This window comes from Scyliorhinus torazame, chromosome 8 (genome assembly GCF_047496885.1).
Source record: "Scyliorhinus torazame isolate Kashiwa2021f chromosome 8, sScyTor2.1, whole genome shotgun sequence".
Lineage (NCBI taxonomy): Eukaryota > Metazoa > Chordata > Chondrichthyes > Carcharhiniformes > Scyliorhinidae > Scyliorhinus > Scyliorhinus torazame.
In genome coordinates this window covers 267,693,322-267,714,470 of record NC_092714.1, presented here as the reverse complement: position 1 = coordinate 267,714,470, position 21,149 = coordinate 267,693,322, and the positions used below count along the sequence as shown (strand labels likewise).

Here is a 21,149-nt window from a genome sequence, read left to right as displayed (position 1 = left end):
GCCGACCGGCGCCAAATACGGCGCAAATCAGTTGGGCATCGCGCCGCCCCAAAGGTGCGGAATCCTCCGCATCTTGGGGGGCCGAGCCCTAACCTTGAGGGGCTAGGCCCGCGCCGGACTGATTTCCGCCCCGCCAGCTGGCGTGGAAATGACATTGCCGGGCGGCGCATGCGCGGGAGCGTTAGCGACCGCTCACGGCATCCCCGCGCATGCGCTGTGGAGGGAGTCTCTTCCGCCTCCGCCATGGTGGAGACCGTGGCGAAGGCGGAAGGAAAAGAGTGCCCCCACGGCACAGGCCCGCCCGCAGATCGGTGGGCCCTGATCGCGGGCCAGGCCACCGTGGGGGCACCCCCCGGGGCCAGATCGCCCCGCGCCCCCCCCAGGACCCCGGAGCCCGCGCCACATTGTCCCGCCGGTAAGGTAGGTGGTTTAATCCACGCCGGCGGGACAGGCATTCTAGCAGCGGGACTTCGGCCCATCCGGGCCGGAGAATCGCGGGGGGGGGCCCGCCAACCAGTGCGGCGCGATTCCCGCCCCCGCCGAATCTCCGGTGCCGGAGAATTCGGCAACCGGCGGGGGCGGGATTCACGCCAGCCCCCAGCGATTCTCCGACCCGGCGAGAGGTCGGAGAATCTCGCCCATGATTCCTTACCTTGACCTGAGGTATGTCTCACTTTCACTGCTTTCTTCATTTTCTGGAGCACAGACCTGTCTTTGTCTAAAGCCTAAGGAAAGAAAATATAGCAAAAGGAGAAAGCATAAGGGCAAGGAAAGAATGATTCTTTCAACAACAATTATATTTTAATGTTCCAATGTGGTGAACAAGTCATGTAGTGAATACACCAATGGTCATAAGCAAAGCTTGAGCCGTTTGCAAAATCATTTGAAGATTTGTTATATTCTGTATAACTCAAATAACAGCAGCAATTTGTACTGACCTCCTGGCATACACTTCTTGTAAGTCTGTTGGGATGTGGCAAAGGGCCCAGGGAATAGCAAGATGAGGAAGCAGAGATAGGGAAGGAAGGTTGAAGGACATGGAGGCATCTGAACACACGGATGTGAATTTAAAAAATGGTTGGTGAACAAAAGACCAATGTGGGGCAGCGAACCCAGTTTGTGGGTGAGTGGAGACTCGTGTGCCTTTAGTTAATGGAAATCATCTTTTGGATCACCTTCAGTTTACGGAGGGTGAAAAATTGGTGACTGACGGAACAGTTGAATCTGGAGGCAATAAAAGCACAGTTGACGATTTCCAAGAGGTTTAGCTCAGTGGGCTAGACAGCTGGTTTGTGATGCAGAACAAGGCCAGCAGCACGGGTTCAATTCCCGTACCAGCTGAGAATTCTGAATTCTCGCTCTGTGTACCCGAAAAGGTGCCGGAATGTGGCGACTAGGGGCTTTTCACAGTAACTTCATTGCAGTGTTAATGTAAGCAATAATGTGACAATAAAGGTTATTTAGATTTATTTATTACAAAGGTGGAAGTAGATGGTTTTGATGATGGAGAGGATATGGGGTCAAAAATATATCGAATTCCATAGAAATTACAACAAAGAAACAGAATGTTTAGCTTATTAAGTCTGCAGTCTGGAGGGAGGATTTTCAGGGTCATCTCTGGGTAGTGCTCGTGAACTTGGAACCAGGGTCCCTAGAAGCCATTTTCGGGAGGTCAGACCGGCTCGGGCGGCAGGCGGGTGCGGGGGCAGAGGTTAACCTTCGCCTCGCTGATTACCCGGAGACGGGTCCTGTTGGGCTTCTCCATCCTGTGACATGGCTTGGTGGGGGGGACCTACTTAAATTTCTTTGACTCTCGGGAAGGTGAAGTCTCAGCTGAAGGGGATGAAGGAAGGGTTTCACAATTCATGGGGTCTGTTTATTATGTACTTCCAAGAATTGATTGCCATTGAACCTTAGGGAGGGGGGGTTGGCAATATTGTTGTCTTTGGTTACACTGTTTGCGGATTGTTAATTGGTGCTTTTTTTTTACCTGGAATGAGCGGGTGGATGTTTTGGTCTGTATATTGGGCGGGGGGGGGGGGTTTGTATGTGTGGGATTGTTACTGTATTTGTTTTTGTTTATTTTTTCTTTGGTTGTTTATTGATGAAAATGTTGAAAATGGGAAGAATAAAAAGTTTTTTTTTAAAGTCTGCATTCACATTTAACTTATACATGAGCAATCTTCTTAATTGCACCTACTCTGACTATTCCTACATCTCTTTATTCTCTTTTACATCAAATCACCAACATAATCTCTTCGTAAGTGTTAACTTGATCTCTGCTTCAATCACTAACTTCACTAGCGTATTCCACAACCTCATAACCTTCCATTTTAAAAAGTATCTCCTACCCTCTATCTTAAATTGCTTGCATTTAATAATGTAGACCCCTCAAACACTGGAAACAATTGTTTTTTATTTACTCTGTCCCATCCCTTCTAATTTTAAACACTTCCAGCAAATCACCACCTATTCTCCCCTGTTTCACTATCAAACAGAACCCATTTTCAGATTTTTGTTCATAATTATATTGCTTCACAATACGCATGGCATCCTTGTGAATTTGCCCTCTCACCTCTGTTGCTTCAATAGCCTTCGTACTCAGACAGGGCAGAATTCTGCCATCTGGGTCTAAATCCTGTAGTGGGACAGTGGAGTGCTTCCTCCTGCAGAGACAGTTGGGAAGTCGTGCTATATCTTCTGGCCCCAACCTCATTATTTATGCAACCAGGCGTTTTGCACCATATTCTGTGGTGGTGCAGGCCTGATGGCGCGCAGTCCGCTGTCCTATCCGGGTGGCATATTGAAAAGGCTGCCCCACAGTTAGTGAGAGCGGGGCGCGGAGGGGGAAAAAAAAAGAAAAGAAAAGGCTGCCCCACATCACTGACCCACAACTGAAGAAAGAAGATGGACCTCCTGAAAATAAGGATGGATGTCTGGCAGCACAATGAGGCCGGAAGAACGACCGCCTGAGAAACAAGATGGACCTCAAGGGACATTCTGAGGCTGGAAGATGGACCTCTGGAAGATCCACCTGTAGCTGCTCCACCACTGCTGTGGCGTTCTGGGGTTCAGGGTTGCTGGCGGCCTCCGTTCCAAACTCCGGAGGCAGCCTCAGCCATTATTAGATGAGTGCCGACATCTGTATGCCACATTGTCCATAACATGTTTTGCACTGGCATGTTTTCCCACTGGTATCGTGGAGGATTGGGCATGGTTGAAAGCTTCTGGTCAGGTTTGTTGGATCTCTTCATGCAACCCATTAGCAGGATACAAATCAGTTTCATGCCGGCCTCCAGTGGGTTTCCTGATCCACCATGGTGGGCGCCAGCAGAAGATTCCGCGGGAAATTCATGCCGGCATGAAACCAATTTTTGCATTCCCCCCAAATTCTCTCTCCCTCATTCACTTAAGAATCTTCTAGCGGGGCCATGGGAGAATTCTGCCCACAGTATTCGATTGACAGTCTTAGTTGTTTATGGATTTACAGTATAATTACATTTTGACTACGCTGTTCTGTACCTTTTGCCATTAAACCTATTATTTTCCTCACACTAATTTCTTTTCCCTTAAACTTCTCCAATATTCTCCAGTATGATATCTTGTCAAAGACTCACTGAAGAACCATGTGTAAAAGCATACGATACATTTATTAGGAAATAAGCAAAAAAAAACCTTTCAAAACACAACTTTCTAGTTGTGCAACAAATGAATCTTCCTGTAAATACCAAACTAGCAAATGTAAAATTATATCAATATAGAATCTAGTGTAAAATTCTAAAAAGCAACTATCTATTTTAAATTGTTCCTTCATTTAACATCAAGTTAATACTTCCCTATTTCTGTAAGTAACTAGACAGGTGCAACAGGTGATTAAGAAGGCAATGGAATTTTGTCCTTCATTGCTAGAGGGATGCAGTTTAAGACTAGGGAGGTTCTGCTGCAATTGTATAAGGTGTTAGTGAGGCCACACCTGGAATATTGTGTTCAGTTTTGGTCTCCTTACTTGAGAAAGGACGTACTGGCACTGGAGGGTGTGCAGAGGAGATTCACTAGGTTAATCCCAGAGCTGAAGGGGTTGGATTACGAGGAGAGGTTGAGTAGACTGGGACTGTACTCGTTGGAATTTAGAAGGATGAGGGGGGATCTTATAGAAACATATAAGATTATGAAGGGAATAGATAGGATAGATGCGGGCAGGCTGTTTCGACTGGCGGGTGAAAGCAGAACTAGGGGGCATAGCCTCAAAATAAGGGGAAGTAGATTTAGGACTGAGTTTAGGAGGAACTTCTTCACCCAAAGGGTTGTGAATCTATGGAATTCCTTGCCCAGTGAAGCAGTCGAGGCTCCTTCATTAAATGTTTTTAAGATAAAGATAGATAGTTTTTTGAAGAATAAAGGGATTAAGGGTTATGGTGTTCGGGCCGGAAAGTGGAGCTGAGTCCACAAAAGATCAGCCATGATCTCATTGAATGGTGGAGCAGGCTCGAGGGGCCAGATGGCCTACTCCTGCTCCTAGTTCTTATGTTCTTATGAACAAAGGTGCAGTGGAGAGAGGTGTCATTTCAAATCCTCAGCTAGACACTTAACTTTTCCACAATTGCAATTCTGTAATGGTTGAATATGTAGTGTGTGTGAATTGTTGGTTGTCAGCTGACAATTGTTTAAAAGGAGTGAATATTTAGTCAGAAATTAGGCCCTCACCTACTAATAGCAAATAAACTTCTTATACTGGAAACCTAAGTGTAAGCCTAATTGATGTTCCTCAATGAATATATTCACTTGCAAGAAAAATCTGTCATGCAGCTTTATCACAATGTAAGAAAGTCTGTGAACAGCAATAGTTGTATGCAATGGTTTAAATGTTACCTCCCAGAGAGTGTGAGAGTAATAGTTTTGGCTGTGCGTGATAGATCTCACAAATGCCAATTGTAAAATGAGTCCAATTTAAGTTAATGGAAATAAAAATCGGTAGAGATCTGATATTACCCAATGTACACTATCGTCCAAAGTCAAAATTATCCTAGTTGTGTTAAAAACTACTATATATTTTAGAACAAAATAAATATTTCTGCTGCTATCTCACCCCAAACTGATCTCAAATGGAGAGATAGTGGTGTAGTGGTAATGTCACTAAGCTAATAATCCAGAGGCCTAGAGGCTAATGGTCTGGGGCGTGGGTTTGAATCCCTCTATAGCAGCTGGTGGAATTTAAATAAATTTGGAATATAAAGCTGGTCTCAGTGATGGTGACCATGAAACTATCATGGATTTTCATTTAAAAAAAATCTGGTTCACTAGGAAATCTACCATCTTCACCCAATCTGGCCTCTACATGACTCCAGGCCCACAGCAACTGATTCTTAACTGCCCTTTGAAAAGCCACTCAGGGCATTTAGGGATCGGCAACAAATCTTGACCTTGCCAGTGACACGCATGAAAGAATAAATTTGAAAAATGCCTTCCGCCCTGCTTATACCGAATGGGACGTGGGCATCACTGGCAACACCTGCATTTGTTGTCTATACTGAATTGCCCTTGAGAAGGTTGTGGTGATTGCCTTCCACATGCAAAAACAGGTGGGAAGGCAGGTCCTGCGTTTCTAGCAGAGTCCTGCCAATACACCCACAGGTAGAAAGTTTAGGAATGGTTTAATCACCCTCCATTTCATGTCATTATTTACCTAATGAAGACTTCAGCAATGTCTTCAAGATTAGTCTTCCCCTTTAATGTATTTCCCACTTCTGATGCTGAATAACAGCATTTTGCTTGGAGCCTTTTGCAGACTTCTATTTACTGACAGGTATTCTGCCAGAAGATCACCATGTATAATCAAATATTTCAAATTACTTGGTCTATTTGTAAACTAGCTTTTTGTGATTCAATCACCATCAATGCAACATGAAATAGTTGAGGGGTCCAGCTTTCTACCTAATTGTATTCCATGTGATGATAAGATCATAATTATTGCAAAAATGGCTGAAATTGAATTGAGATGAGTGTAAACAGTGCATTTATTAAAGTTATTTTAAAATATTTTAAATTTCCATACATTCTGAACTCACAGTGAAATTACTGGTTAATATAATTGCTGTTATATTTTCTGTTGATGAAGTAATTGTTTAATAAAATATCTCACTATGTTATAAATTGAGCTGTAATTAATAACAGCAGCAATCCAAAAATTGCTGGTTTAAATTGTGAAAATTTCAAGGAGTGAAAAATGGGGCAAAGAAAATGGAGATTCATTCTGCACACTAATCAAAAGTCCAAGCACGGGGGCAGCATGGTGGCGCAGTAGGTTAGCCCTGATGCCTCACGACGCCGAGGTCCCAGGTTCGATCCCAGCTCTGGGTCACTGTCTGTGTGGAGTTTGCACATTCTCCCCGTGTTTCGCCCCCACAACCAAAGATGTGCAGGCTAGGTGGATTGGCCAAGCTAAATTGCCCCTTAATTGAAAAAGAAAATGAATTAGGTACTCTAGATTTATTTTTTAAAAAGAAAAAAAAGTCCAAACACTATTTGGAGAAGATAAACTAAGAAAACTGGTATGTAAAATTAAAGGGGCAGCAAGGTAGCATTGTGGATAGCACAATTGCTTCGCAGCTCCAGGGTCCCAGGTTCGATTCCCGGCTTGGGTCACTGTCTGTGCGGAGTCTGCACATTCTCCCAGTGTGCGCGTGGGTTTCCTCCGGGTGCTCCGGTTTCCTCCCATAGTCCAAATGTTAGGTGGATTGGCCATGCTAAATTGCCCTTAGTGTCCAAAATTGCACTTAGTGTTGGGTGGGGTTACTGGGATAGGGTGGAGGTGTGCAGTTGGGTAGGGTGCTCTTTCAGAGAGCCAGTGCAGACTCGACGGGCCGAATGGCCTCCTTCTGCACTGTAAATTCTATGATAAATGCAGAGGAACTGACTAAACAGTAAAGGGTTTTTAGAGCTCTTTGAACCGGGAAGAAAGATTGTCTTCAATTTGAACTCTTCCTCCCTCTGACAGGAAGTCCAATGAAGCGGTTGGCTCGGTGCCACATGGCCTTTATCACCAAAAATGGAAATACAGTCCATTACCCCTTCGCTGTGGAGCTGGTTTAGGAAATCCCATAAGACCATGAAATGTAACTGAAAGAATTTAATATTTCCTTAGTTAGTTTCAGTGTCTGCTTTCTACACTCATTCATTAAAAAGAAAGTATACTTTATTTCAAAACTAATCGGGTAGTTTCTTTGGGGGCAATGACACACACAGAGGTAATGCTAGTTCCCATTACAAGCAGTACAGAATATCTATACGGTTCTTTGTGAATAATGCCTAATATTAGGAATATCAAGTCAAACTAAAATTATGGGGCATCCTCCCAAAGATGATCACTGTTATAACCTCCTTAGGGACCAAGGACTGTGCTCCATTCGATTCCCCCCCCCCCAAACAGCTGAGTATGAACTCCCCCAGAAATTGGGGGCGGGGTTTCCCCTTAACAAGGGAAAACCACACATACAAAAACTCTGAACTGGATGCAGGTCAAGGAGGTTGGCTCGTTGGGGAGAGGATAGTCTTTCGTAGTTTTGTGTACACCGTAATAAACCTGTTGTTAATTTCAACCCTATATTGTGTTCCTGTTGTCTCTCCCATTTGGGCTCTACAATCACATTATTTCCATACCAGATTAGAATTTGTTCAAACACATGTTGAAAAAATCATAACAAATCAATCCAGGAATACAATCATCTCAAAAAATGATTTGCAAAAAATAAGCAATTGCAGAGTAGGTTTGGTATTGCCAAAACCTCCTGCCCATTGTCAGCATAATCAAGATCATGAGATAACCTGAGTGACTGGAAAATGCAAATGCTATATGTAGAGTACAACTTTCTAAGCTGAAATAGGGTATTATTAGATTATAGAGTATATATAGAAAATTAAATTAGATAAAGGGGCTGTTTCGCACAGGGCTAAATCGCAGGCTTTTAAAGCAGACCAAGGCAGGCCAGCAGCACGGTTCAATTCCCGTACCAGCGTCCCCGAACAGGCGCCGGAATGTGGCGACTAGGGGCTTTTCACAGTGTAGCGCACAAAGACTCACGAGAGACGAATAGAGATGAAGTCGATGAGGCTTTATTAAGCGTGACTTGTTCCCCGCAGTTCAGCAACAGACTGGCCTGCGGGGGAGAACTCCTGGTTCTTATACTCCGCCTTCAGGGCGGAGCTAGGGATCAACAGCCAACCAGGACCCGGGATCTGTCAGCCAATGACATCACGGCTTCACAGTCCCACTTGACCCCTAATGCATACTACTACATTCACCCCTTTTTAAAAATGAACCCGGCGGGGTGGTGCTTCGCATGGTGGTAGGGGTTTACAAGGCTGGTCCTGGGAGGAAAAAAACTTTTGCATGTCATCACAGTGCCCTACACTGGGCTATGTACAGGTTTTTTTTTTGTTTTGAACTATTTACAGTATTCGTAAGAGGGAAAAAAAAGGAAAAAAATTTTCGTGAAAGTCCACAACATTCTAGTGTTACACCGATGCCACGAGTCGGTCGGGCGGTCTGGTCGTCCTTGTCGATCGCCTCAGCCCCGGTGGTGGTGGTGCTTGTTCCAGTGTTGTCGTCTCCGGGAGCTTTACGGTGTCTGCTTCTGCTTCACTCCTGGTCGGACATGGGAGGAGGACCGATCCTCCCGGGAAGGGGGTGGTCGCGGGGTGCGCCGGTGGCAGGGAGGGGGTGATTGGTGTCGGGGGGGGGTGTGCGTGTTGCCGGCGGGCGCCAGGTCTCGCAGGGAGACCGTGTCCTGTCAGCCGTCGGGGTACGCCACGTAGGCGTACTGCGGGTTCGCGTGGAGGAGGTGAACGCTCTCGACCAACGGGTCCGACTTGTGCGCCCGCACATGTTTCCGGAGCAAGATGGGTCCTGGGGCCGCCAGCCAGGTCGGCAGCGACGTTCCAGAGGAGGACTTCCTGGGGAAGACAAGGAGGCGCTCATGAGGCGTTTGATTAGTGGTAGTACACAACAGCGACCGGATGGAGTGGAGAGCGTCCGGAAGGACCTCCTGCCACCGTGAAACTGGGAGATCCCTGGACCGTAGGGCCAGTAGGACGGTCTTCCAGACCGTGCCATTCTCCCTCTCTACTTGCCCGTTCCCCCGGGGGTTGTAGCTGGTCGTCCTGCTCGAGGCTATACCCTTGCTGAGCAGGAACTGGCGCAGCTCGTCACTCATGAAGGAGGACCCCCTGTCGCTATGGATATATGCGGGGCAACCGAACAGTGTGAATACGGTGTTAAGGGCTTTAATAACTGTGGCCGCTGTCATGTCGGGGCAGGGGATGGCGAAAGGGAAAACGAGAGTACTCGTCCACCACGTTCAGGAAGTATGTATTGCGGTCGGTGGAGGGGAGGGGCCCTTTGAAATCCAGACTGAGGCGTTCAAAGGGACGGGAAGCCTTGATCAGGTGCGCTCTATCCGGCCTGAAAAAGTGCGGTTTGCACTCTGCGCGGATGTGGCAGTTCCTGGTGACTGTACGGACCTCCTCCACGGAGTAGGGGAGGTTGCGGGACTTTATAAAATGGTAGAACCGAGTGACCCCCGGGTGGCAGAGGTCCTCGTGGAGGGTTTGGAGACGGTTAATTTGTGCGTTGGCACATGTGCCGCGGGATAGGGCATCGGACGGCTCGTTCAGCTTTCCGGGACGGTACAAGATCTCATAGTTGAAGGTGGAGAGCTCGATCCTCCACCTTAAGATCTTGTCATTTTTAATTTTGCCCCACTGTGCATTATCAAACATGAAAGCTACTGACCGTTGGTCAGTGAGGAGAGTGAATCTCCTGCCGGCCAGGTAATGCCTCCAATGTCGCACAGCTTCCACTATGGCTTGGGCTTCCTTTTCCACTGAGGAGTGGCGGATTTCTGAGGCGTGGAGGGTTCGGGAGAAAAAGGCCACGGGTCTGCCCGCTTGGTTAAGGGTGGCCGCTAGAGCTACGTCGGAGGCGTCGCTCTCGACCTGAAAGGGGAGGGACTCGTCGATGGCGCGCATCGTGGCCTTTGCGATATCCGCTTTGATGCGGCTGAAGGCCTGGCAAGCCTCTGTCGACAGAGGGAAGGTAGTGGTCTGTATTAGGGGGCGGGCCTTGTCTGCGTACTGGGGGACCCACTGGGCGTAATATGAAAAGAACCCCAGGCAGCGTTTTAGGGCTTTTGAGCAGTGAGGGAGGGGAAATTCCATGAGGGGGCGTATACGTTCGGGGTCGGGGCCTATTATCCCATTGCGCACTACATATCCCAAGATGGCTAGCTGGTTTGTGCTAAAAACGCACTTGTCCTCGTTGTATGTGAGGTTCAAGGCTTTAGCGGTCTGGAGGAATTTTTGGAGGTTGGCGTCGTGGTCCTGCTGATCGTGGCCGCAGATGGTTACGTTGTCGAGATACGGGAACGTGGCCTGCAACCCGTGTTGATCAACCATTCGGTCTATCTCTCGTTGGAAGACCGAGACCCCGTTTGTGATGCCAAATGGGACCCTTAGGAAGTGGTATAATCGCCCGTCTGCCTCGAAGGCTGTGTACTTGCGGTCACTTGGGCGGATGGGGAGCTGATGGTAGGCGGACTTGAGGTCCACGGTGGAGAAGACCTTATATTGGGCAATCCGATTGACCATGTCGGATATGCGGGGGAGAGGGTACGCATCTAGCTGTGTGTACCTGTTGATGGTCTAGCTATAGTCTATGACCATCCTTTGCTTCTCCCCTGTCTTTACTACTACCACCTGTGCACTCCAGGGACTATTGCTGGCCTGGATTATGCCTTCCTTCCGTAGCCGCTGGACTTCGGACCGAATGAATGTCCGGTCCTGGGCGCTGTACCGTCTGCTCCTAGTGGCGATGGGTTTGCAATCCGGGGTGAGGTTTGCAAACAAGGATGGGGGCTCAACCTTTAGGGTTGCGAGGCCGCAGATAGTGAGTGGGGGTATTGGGCCGCCGAATTGGAAGGTTAGGCTCTGCAGGTTGCACTGGAAGTCTAATCCCAGTAATGTGGGCGCACAGAGTTGGGGAAGGACGTAGAGCCTGTAGTTTTTAAACTCCCTCCCTTGCACCGTTAGGGTCACTATGCAGAAGCCTTTGATCTGTATGGAGTGGGATCCTGCAGCTAGGGAAATCTTTTGCGCACTGGGACGGATGGTCAAAAAACAGCGTCTTACCATGTCGGGGTGGATGAAGCTTTCTGTGCTCCCGGAGTCGACCAGGCATGGTGTCTCGTGCCCGTTGATCAGCACCGTTGTTGTCGTCGTCTGGAGCGTCCGCGGCCGTGCTTGGTCCAGCGTCATTGAGGCCAGACGTGGTCGTAGTGCCTCAGCGTCTTCCTCGAACCCCGTTGAGCCGTCGATGCTGGGGTCCATTGTTGCCGTCCAAGATGGCGGCGGGGGTGAACAAAATGGCCGCCCCCATGCGTCGCACAGGGCTGGGGGGTCCCAAGATGGCGGCGCCCCTCCTCCCCTCGTGGTGGCCGGGACCCAAAATGGCGGCGCCTGCGGGTCGCACATGGGGCGCTGGGGGGGGTTGGGGAGCGTTTGAAACGCGCAGGACTCCTTGTTCTCCGGGGACAGCGGTGGCCGGGACCCAAAATGGCTGCGCCTGCGGGTCGTACATGGGGCGCTGGGGGGGGGTTGGGGAGTGTTAGAAACGCGCAGGACTCCTTCTTCTCCGGGGACAGCGGCGACCTCCCGGGACCGGCACACAGCCGCGAAATGGCCCTTTTTCCCGCAGCTCTTGCAAATCGCTGCGCGGGCCGGGCAGCGCTGCCGGGGGTGTTTCGCCTGGCCGCAGAAATAGCAGCGGGCCCCCCCCGCGTCTGAACCGCGCAAGCCTGTGGGGTGGGGGGGGGGGGTTAGTCGCGACGGGGGTCCACGGAGCCAAGGGGCTGCCGCGCGGTCGGGGCCGTACGCGCGGGCGTTTCGCGCGGCCACATCTAGGGAGGCTGCCCGTGCCTCTGAGAGTCCTAGCGACTCTTTTTCTAAAAGTCTTTGGCGGATTTGGGGAGAGTTCATACCTGCCACAAAAGCATCGCGAATTAACATGTCCGTGTGTTCAATCGCGTTTACCGGCAGGCAGCTGCAGGCCCGTCCCAAAATTAGCAGCGCGGCGTAGAATTCGTCCAGCGATTCTCCGGGACTTTGCCGTCTCATTGCGAGTTGGTAGCGTGCGTAGATCTGGTTCACTGGGCGAACATAGATGCTCTTTAGTGCTGCGAACGCCGTCTGGAAATCCTCTGCGTCTTCGATGAGAGGGAAAATTTCCGGGCTTACCCTCGAGTGCAGGACCTGTAGTTTCTGGTCTTCTGTGACCCGGCCGGGGGCCGTTCGGAGGTTTGCTTCGAAACAAGTCTGCCAGTGTTTAAAAACTGCTGCTGAGTTCACTGCGTGGGGGCTGATCCTCAGGCATTCCGGGATGATCCTGAGCTCCATAGTCCTTTAAGCACGCTTAATAAATTGTAGCGCACAAAGACTCACGAGAGACGAATAGAGATGAAGTCGATGAGGCTTTATTAAGCGTGACTTGTTCCCCGCAGTTCAGCAACAGACTGGCCTGCGGGGGAGAACTCCTGGTTCTTATACTCCGCCTTCAGGGCGGAGCTAGGGATCAACAGCCAACCAGGACCCGGGATCTGTCAGCCAATGACATCACGGCTTCACAGTCCCACATGACCCCTAATGCATACTACCACACACAGTAACTTCATTTGAAGCCTACTTGTGACAATAAACGATTTTCATTTCATTTCATTTCATTAAGGGATGAGGTGGAACTTTCGTAAGGTTGAGCCTTCTTGGATCTTTAATCCATACTATTTCTTAAAAGATACATAGGACATAGTCCAGGAGAAAAGAGCCTTTGGAAGGAGCAGGCTTAAGGAGTAAATGGCTCTTTCTCTTTTCATAATGTGATGTTCTTAAAAATAAATAAAGTTAATCTGGTCACGGATCTCAGCCAAAGTTAGTCTGTGATCGCCGACTAGAAAGAAAACAGGATTGCCGTTCAGGATATGATTTTAGAGGAGTCCTTCCACTTAAACCTGGCTCATAAGCCAATAGTAGAACATTTCCTTGGGGAAATCCAGTCATGGCATCATGCCCTACATTTATATAATATATTAAATGCCTACTTGCTTAAAAATTATTGATGATTTTTAAGGACCATAATGAGGTATGATTATACACTAATAATCGTATAATTAACAATTCCATATTTCTCAGTTAACATCACAGCAAATTAATCTTTAAATCTCTTGACATGGCACATTATAAACTGGCAGGAGTTCAGATTATCAAGAAACACTGAATTTCTTAACAATTTGTAATTGCATTCATCAATTCACTGATTTCTTGCCATGATGGTAAGTAATTACAGCTATTGTCTGCCGCAGTCACAGATCAGTGGTAGACAGGAGTACAAAGTGCTCACTAAAACAATTTTTTCCCTTTATCCTTTCATGGAATGTAGGTGTCACTGGCAAGGCCAGGATTTGTTGCCTATTCCTAATTGTCCTTGAACTGAGTGGTTTGCTAGACCACTTAAGAGTCAACCACATTGCTGTGGATCTGGAGTCACATGTAGGCCAAACAGGGGAAGGAGGGCAGATTTCCTTTCCTAAAGGACATTAGTGAACCAGGTGAACTTTTGCAACAATCAATGAAAGTTTTGTGGTCACTGAGACCTGGGGCGCGATTTTCCGCTCCCTTGCCGGTTTGGAGAATCGCCTGCCGTGCCATTTTTCCCCGCGACGCCGGCCCAACGCCCTCCCGCGATGCACCCAAGCGGCGAGAACGGCCCGTCAAGTTCTGCGCGGCGCAGGCCGGAGAATCGCCCAGGACACCCAAAATGGCGATTCTCCACTACACCCACTATTCTCCGGCCCGGATGGGCCGAGCGGCCTGCCCAAAACGACGGCTTCCCGCTGGCGCCATCCTCACAGCAGGTCGCTGCCGGCGGGAACAGCGCGGGAATGCTGGGGGGGGCGGCCTGTGGGGGGGCGAGGGGGGTTCTTTCACCGGGGTTGCACTCAAAAGGGGTCTGGCCCACGATCGGTGCCCACCGATCGGCCTCTCTGAAGGAGGATCTCCTTTCCTCCGCCGCCCCGCAAGATCCATCCGACATCTTCTTGTGGGGCGGCCGCGGGAAGGATGGCAACTGCGCATGCATGGGTGACGCAGTTAGGCGGCGGATGACGCGGCGCCGCTTTTATGCGGCGCCAATGCTTGGCACGCGCTGATGACGCTGCTTTAGCGACACCCCCCCCGGGTTTCTCGCAGCCCCGATCATAGCCCATTTTGGGCCCTGAATCGGTCGAGATCGGGGCCGTTTCGCACCGTCATGAACCTCAACGGCGTTCACGACGGCGTGGGCACGTAGTCGCGGGAGCGGAGAATTGCGCCCCAGATTTCTATTCCAGACTTCTAAATTGAATTTAATTTCCACCACATGCCATGGTGGGATTTGAATCCATGTCCCCAGAGAATTCACCTCGGCATCTGGATTACTAGTCCAATGACATCAGCATAACTCCACCATTTTCCCAAAGCTATCTTAAAACAATAATAATAATAAAAGCTTATTGTCACACATAGGCTTCAATGAAGTTACTGTGGACTTCCGGGTGCGGCGGTGACCACCTTTCGGCACCTCCCGTTTCAACGGACTTTTGGGCTCTTATCGGGAGCCCCAACGGAAATTTTCAAAGGCTAAACCCAGTGTGAGGCGACATAGCAAGGAGTCCCCCCGGGTGTGGATGGAAAGAAGTGATAGCAGTGGCCAGATTGTGGAGGATCCTCTGGAGCAGTGGCAGAGAAGAGAAGGGAGAAACAAGATGGCGGCTGAGGGAGCCCAGTTGGTATGGGGCCTGGAACAGCAGGAGTTCCTCCGGCGATGTGTGGAGGAGCTCAAGAAGGAGATGGTGGCGCCGATGCTGCAGGCGATTGAGGGGCTGAAGGAGACGCAAAAGACCCAAGAGGTGGAGCTCCGTGGAGTGAAGGCAAAGGCTGCCGAAAATGAGGACGAGATACAGGGCTTGGTGGTGAAGACGGAGACGCACGAGGCGCTACACAAGAGGTGTATGGAGAGATTGGAAGCCCTGGAAAATAGCTCGAGGAGGAAGAACTTAAGGATTTTGGGTCTCCCCGAAGGGGCAGAGGGAGCGGACGTTGGGGCGTACGTGAGCGTGATGCTCCATACCTTAATGGGAGCTGAGGCCCCGACGGGCCCCCCGGAAGTGGAGGGAGCGTACCGGGTCCTCGTGAGAAGACCAAAGGCAGGGGAAATACCGCGAGCAATAGTGGTGAGATTCCACCGCTACAAGGACAGGGAGATGGTCCTGAGATGGGCTAAGAAGACACGGAGCAGTAGATGGGAGAACGCGGTGATCCGCGTCTACCAAAATTGGAGTGCGGAGGTGGCGAGAAGGAGGGCAAGTTTCAATTGGGCCAAGGCGGTGCTCCACAGGAAGAAAGTGAAATTCGGAATGTTGCAGCCACTACTTCGAGACGGCAGAGGAGGCGTGGACATTCATTCAAGAGGAGAAGTTGGAGTAGATTTGGGAAAGGATGTTTGGAATGAAGTAGCGAGGTGGTGGCAAGGAATTGTAAATCAGATGGGGGAATTTTTTTCCCCTCGAAGGGGGGGGGCACGAAGAAATGTGGGCGCCGGTGGGGAAGGGGATGGGGAAGGAGAGAGGGAGCTGCGCCATTAGGGGCGGGGCCGAGAGGGAAGCGCGGGCTTTGTTCCCGCGCTATGGAAACTGTGGCGGGAAAAGGGGGCGTAGGAACGAGGGGGCCTCACACGCAGGGAGGCTAAGGATAAACGGGGGAAGCCGAGGTCAGCCAGAGTTTGCTGACTCCGGGAAGCAATATGGGGGGTGCAATCAAGCTAGAGCGGGATCTAGCCGGGGGGGGGGGGGGGGGGGAGATTAACTGGGTTGCTACTGCTAAGGGGAAGGGGGAGCTGTTACGGGATGGGATGGTCGGGACGGGAGGGCGCCGTCTGGGGGACAAGCGGTTGCGTGGTTTAAAAAAGGGGATGGCTAGTCGACGATGGGGGGGGGGGTAAAGAGCCCCCCAACCCGGTTGATCACGTGGAACGTGAGAGGGTTGAATGGGCCGATTAAGAGGGCAAGGGTATTTGCGCACCTAAAGAAGCTAAAGGCAGACGTGGTTATGCTTCAGGAGACGCACCTGAAACTGGGGGATCAGGTCAGATTAAGAAAAGGATGGGTGGGACAGGTATTCCACTCGGGCTTGGATGCGAAAAATAGAGGGGTGGCAATACTGGTGGGGAAACGGGTATTGTTTGAGGCGAAGACCATAGTGGCGGACAGTGGGGGTAGGTACGTGATGGTGAGTGGCAGACTGCAAGGTGAAGCGGTGGTGCTGGTGAACGTATATGCCCCGAATTGGGATGATGCGAACTTTATGAAGCATATGTTGGGGTGCATCCCGGACCTGGAGATGGGAAAGTTGGTAATGGGGGGGGGGGGACTTCAATACGGTGCTGGACCCAGGGCTGGACCGGTCCAGATCTAGGACCCGGGAGGAGGCCGGCAGCAGCCAAGGTGCTTAAGGGCTTTATGGAGCAGATGGACTCTGACTTGTTGACCACGGGTAAGGCGGAGACGCAGTGGAGGAAGGCACAGGGAGTACAGTATGAATACGGAGAGAAGGCGAGCCGACTGCTGGCCCAACAACTTAGGAAGAGGGGGGCGGCGAGAGAGATCGGAGGAATTAGAGACGAGGAGGGAAGGATGGAACAGAGAGCGGAGAGGGTGAACGGGGTATTTAAGGTATTCTACGAGAGGCTGTATAAGGCTCAACCCCCGGAAGGAAAAGAGGGAATGATGCACTTCCTAGACCAGTTGGAGTTCCCGAAGGTGGAGGAGCAGGAGAGGACAGAACAGGGAGCGCAGATTGAGGTAGAGGAGGTGGTAAAAGGAATCGGGAGCATGCACGCAGGGAAGGCCCCGGGACCAGATGGGCTCCCGGTGGAATTCTATAGGAAATATGTGGACCTGCTGGCCCCACTCCTGACGAGAACCTTCAATGAGGCTAAGGAAAGGGGGACACTACCCCCGACGATGTCGGAGGCGACGATATCGCTGATCCTGAAAAGAGACAAAGACCCGCTGCAGTGCGGGTCATACAGGCCTATCTCCCGCCTGAACGTAGATGCCAAGTTATTGGCCAAAGTGATGGCGACAAGGATAGAGGACTGTGTCCCTGGGGTGGTGCATGGTGACCAAACAGGATTTGTTAAAGGGAGGCAATTGAATACCAATATACGGAGGTTGTTGGGGGTGATGATGATGCCCCCACCGGAGGGGGAGGCGGAGATAGTGGTGGCTATGGATGCAGAGAAGGCATTTGATAGAGTGGAATGGGACTGCCTGTGGGAGGTGCTGAAGAGATTTGGATTTGGAGAGGGGTTCATTAGATGGGCTCGGCTCCTGTACAGGGCCCCGATGGCAAGTGTGATTATGAACAGGCAACGATCCGACTACTTCCGACTATATAGGGGCACAAGACTGTCCCGTTACTGTTTGCGTTGGCAATTGAGCCATTGGCCATAGCGCTGAGGGGCTCTAGGAAGTGGAGAGGGGTACTTAGAGGAGGAGAAGAACATCGGGTGTCATTATACGCGGATGATCTATTGTTATATGTCGCGGACCCAGTGGAGGGGATGCCTGAGATAATGCGGCGGGGGGTCGGAGAATCTCGTCCCTGAAACGGGTTTCGCACTGGACGGCAAAACAAGCACGATGCCACCTGATCCACCGTGCCATTAGGCATAGCCTGTTTGTATTCTCTCAGCTCCCGGTAGGTCAGCAGCTGCACCGGTGGGGCCTTACTTCGGCGCAGATTACTACTGGTCCACAAACGGAGACCAAGCGTGATGGCCACGCCAGGGGTCTTGGAGGCCATTGGAGCCCACGGGTGGTCAGGGCCTGGGTGTTTGGAGGGGGGGGAGGGGGTAGGTGCCATCGGTGGGGTATTCACCCCTGGGCTGGCGGTTGGGTGGTATAGCGCCCAAGGGTTCGACATTCCACCCTCCCCACTCTGGATTGTTTATGCCCATAATGGGGGTAGCTTCATCTACTGCCTGTCTGTCCCACTGAACACCCCTGTGACTGAGCTCCATCTGTGGTAATATGGTGAAGGTCACTTTCATTCCACTGGCCGTGGCGGCTGCTGGATGCACAGCTGGAAGCTATTGGTAAGGGGAATTGGTAATTCTAGTAAGTGAGCACTTCACAACTCCCAAGTGGTTCCAGTGGGTGCACGTGCCATGATGCAGTCAGTTGTTACTGCTGAGAATCCCTATCAGACTATAAGGCTTGGATATGTTGCCGGAACTCCAGAGGCATCAACACCACAGACACAATGGGAAGGACACTTCAGGACCGCTTCAGGAGGGAGACCAGGCCCCAGCACGAGGGAATGAGAGTAGCGGAGAAGGGAGAGCAAGCGAGAGGATTGCAAGGTAGGATGGGGGAAGAGCGGGCAGAAAACGGCAGAGGCCGGGTAAGGGAGAAGTGAGACAGGAACTCCCGAGAGGGGGGGCCACCGCACTAGCAGGAAAGCTAGAGCCGGGGACATGCAACAAAGTAGGGCCGCAGCACACCCCCAACAGGGGGGAAGGCACCAGGCCGGGGCGGGGGGGGGGGGGGGGGGGGGGGGGCAAAAGGGGATAGGAACAGGGGAAAGGGAGACAAAGGAGGGGTATATGGGAAAGGGGGGAAAAGGAGGGACCGTGGGGGGGGGGGGTGGGGGGGGGGGGGCAGGTGCCCCCTGGACAAAGGGAAACCCCAGAGCGCAGGGACCTGACCGCATGGAGAGAGCAGTGACAGTGGCCATCTTGGATGGCCCCCTAACAAAGGGCAGGGGCTCGTCCACCAGGTAAGTATGGTTAATCCACAGGAGTGAGAGACAGAAGCCCCCCACCAGGATAGTCACCTGGAACGTAAGGGGACTCAACGGCCCAGCGAAAAGATCCAGAGTCCTCACCCACCAAAGAAATATGAAGGCCGACATCGTCTTCCTCCAAGAGACACACCTGAGAGAGCAGGACCGACTGCAAGTAAGAAAGGGCTGGATGGGACAAACCTACCATTCCTCCTATGGGATGAGGGCCAGGGGTGTGGCAATACTGATCAACAAGAGGACGATGTTTAGGGCGACAAAGACAGTTACGGACCCAGGGGGACGGGTACATCATGGTCAGCGGGGCCCTGGATGGGGCACTGGTAGCACTAGTTAACGTGTACGTGCCCAACTGGGACGGCACGAGCTTCATCAAGAAGACCATGGCAGAAATCCCTCACATAGCGACGCACCGACTAATCATGAGGGGGACTTCAACTGTGTACAGGATCCAGCGACTGACAGATCAAGCCACAAAACGGGGAAAACCTCAAGCATGGCAAGGGAACTCGGTCACTTTATGGAACAGATGGGAGTGGTGCACACATGGAGGTTCACCCACCCAGGGGAGAAGGAGTTCTCCTTCTTCTTCCCAGTACACAGCGTATACACCAGAATTGACTTCTTCGTGGTGGGGAAAATGGTGCTTCCGGGGATAGACAAAGTGGAATACTCCGCAATTGTGATATCCAACCAGGCTCCACACAACATGGACGTGAGGCTGGAGACGGGCAGGGCCCAACGCCCCACATAGAGGTTGGACATTGCCCTACTAGATGACAAGGCCTTCAACGAAAAGATATTGCAGGCTATAGCAGAGTACACGGAGAACAACCAGAACGGGGAGGTCTCACCCTCCACGTTCTGGGAAGCGCTAAAGGCCGCACTAAGAGGAGAAATCATCGCTTTCAAAGCGTGAAAAGGTCGGGAGGAAAGGGCGGCTAGGCAGCAGCTGGTCGACGCCATGTTGGAGGTAGACCGTAAATACTCCGAGGCCCCGACCGTAGAGCTCCTGGCGGAGAGGAAAGAGCTGCAAAGGAACTTTGATCTGCTCTCCACCAGGAAAGCAGTGCACCAACTCCGCCAGGCACGTAGGACCCGATATGAACACGGAGACAAAGCCCGCCTGTTGGCACACCAGCTGAGAAAGCAGGCAGCCACCAAGAAATTGTACAAATCAGGGATACCAGAGGCACATTAGAAACAGAACCAGAAAAGATCAACAAAACCTTCAGGGCCTTCTACCAAGGGCTGTACACCTCAGAGCCCCCAATGGGAGAGTCCAGGATGAAACGGTTCCTTGATGGACTGGACATACCAGTCGTGGGGAGGGCAGAAAACGGGGCCTGGAAGCACCACAAGCAATGGGAGAGATCATGGACAGCATTAGCTCCATGCAGGCGGGAAAGGCGCCGGGACCAGATGGGTTCCCGGCGGACTTTTACAAAACATTTGCGACAGCACTGGCCCCGCACCTGCGGGAGATGTTCACAGACTCGCTAGCTAGGGGCACACTGCCGCCCACGCTAGCACAGGCCTCAATCTCGCTGATACTTAAGAAAGATAAAGACCCAATGGAATGTGGTCATACTGACCCACCTCACTGCTGAATGCAGATGCCAAAGTATTGGCCAACATCCTAGCCAAAAGGCTAGAAGACTGCGTACCAGAGGTGGTCGCAGAGGCCCAGACGGGCTTTGTCAAAGGTAGACAGCTTACCTCGAACATCAGGCGCCTGCTGAATGTGATAATGACCCCCTCCGGGGGGGGTGAATACCAGAGATGATCGTCTCCCCAGACGCAGAAAAGGACTTCGACAGGGTCGAATGGAAATACCTCATAGAGGTACTGGAGCGGTTCGGGCTTGGAACAGGGTTCACCTCCTGGGTAAAACTCCGATACAATGCTCCCATGGTGAGCATATAGACCAACAACACCAACTCCCAATACTTCCAGCTGCACGGCAGCACCAGACAAGGATGCCCACTGTTCCTGCTGCTGTTCGCTCTAGCGATCGAGCCACTAGCAATTGCGCTCAAAGCAGCAAAAAGCTGGAGGGGGGTCCGAAGGGGCGGCAGAGAGCACAGAGTCTCACTCTATGCAGATGACCTGCTCCTCTACATTTCGGAACCACAAAGCAGCATGGACGGGATCATCGTGCTCCTGAAAGAGTTTGGTGCCTTCCCAGGCTACAAACTCAACATGAG

At 51.2% G+C, this 21,149-nt stretch overlaps 1 protein-coding gene across 3 annotated transcripts in view; it reads right to left on the bottom strand.

Annotated features, from left to right (window-relative positions):
* Window positions 1–21,149, bottom strand: part of unm_sa1614 (un-named sa1614) — a 448,364-nt gene that overhangs the window by 292,204 nt on the left and 135,011 nt on the right. For all 3 annotated transcript variants that reach the window (XR_011948821.1, XM_072515283.1, XM_072515284.1), the window contains exon 2: window positions 653–725. Coding sequence is in view for 2 of the 3 variants with exons in the window: in XM_072515283.1 (XP_072371384.1) it covers window positions 653–725 (73 nt within the window). In the remaining variant the exon portion in view is untranslated. The remainder of the gene's footprint in view (window positions 1–652; window positions 726–21,149) is intronic.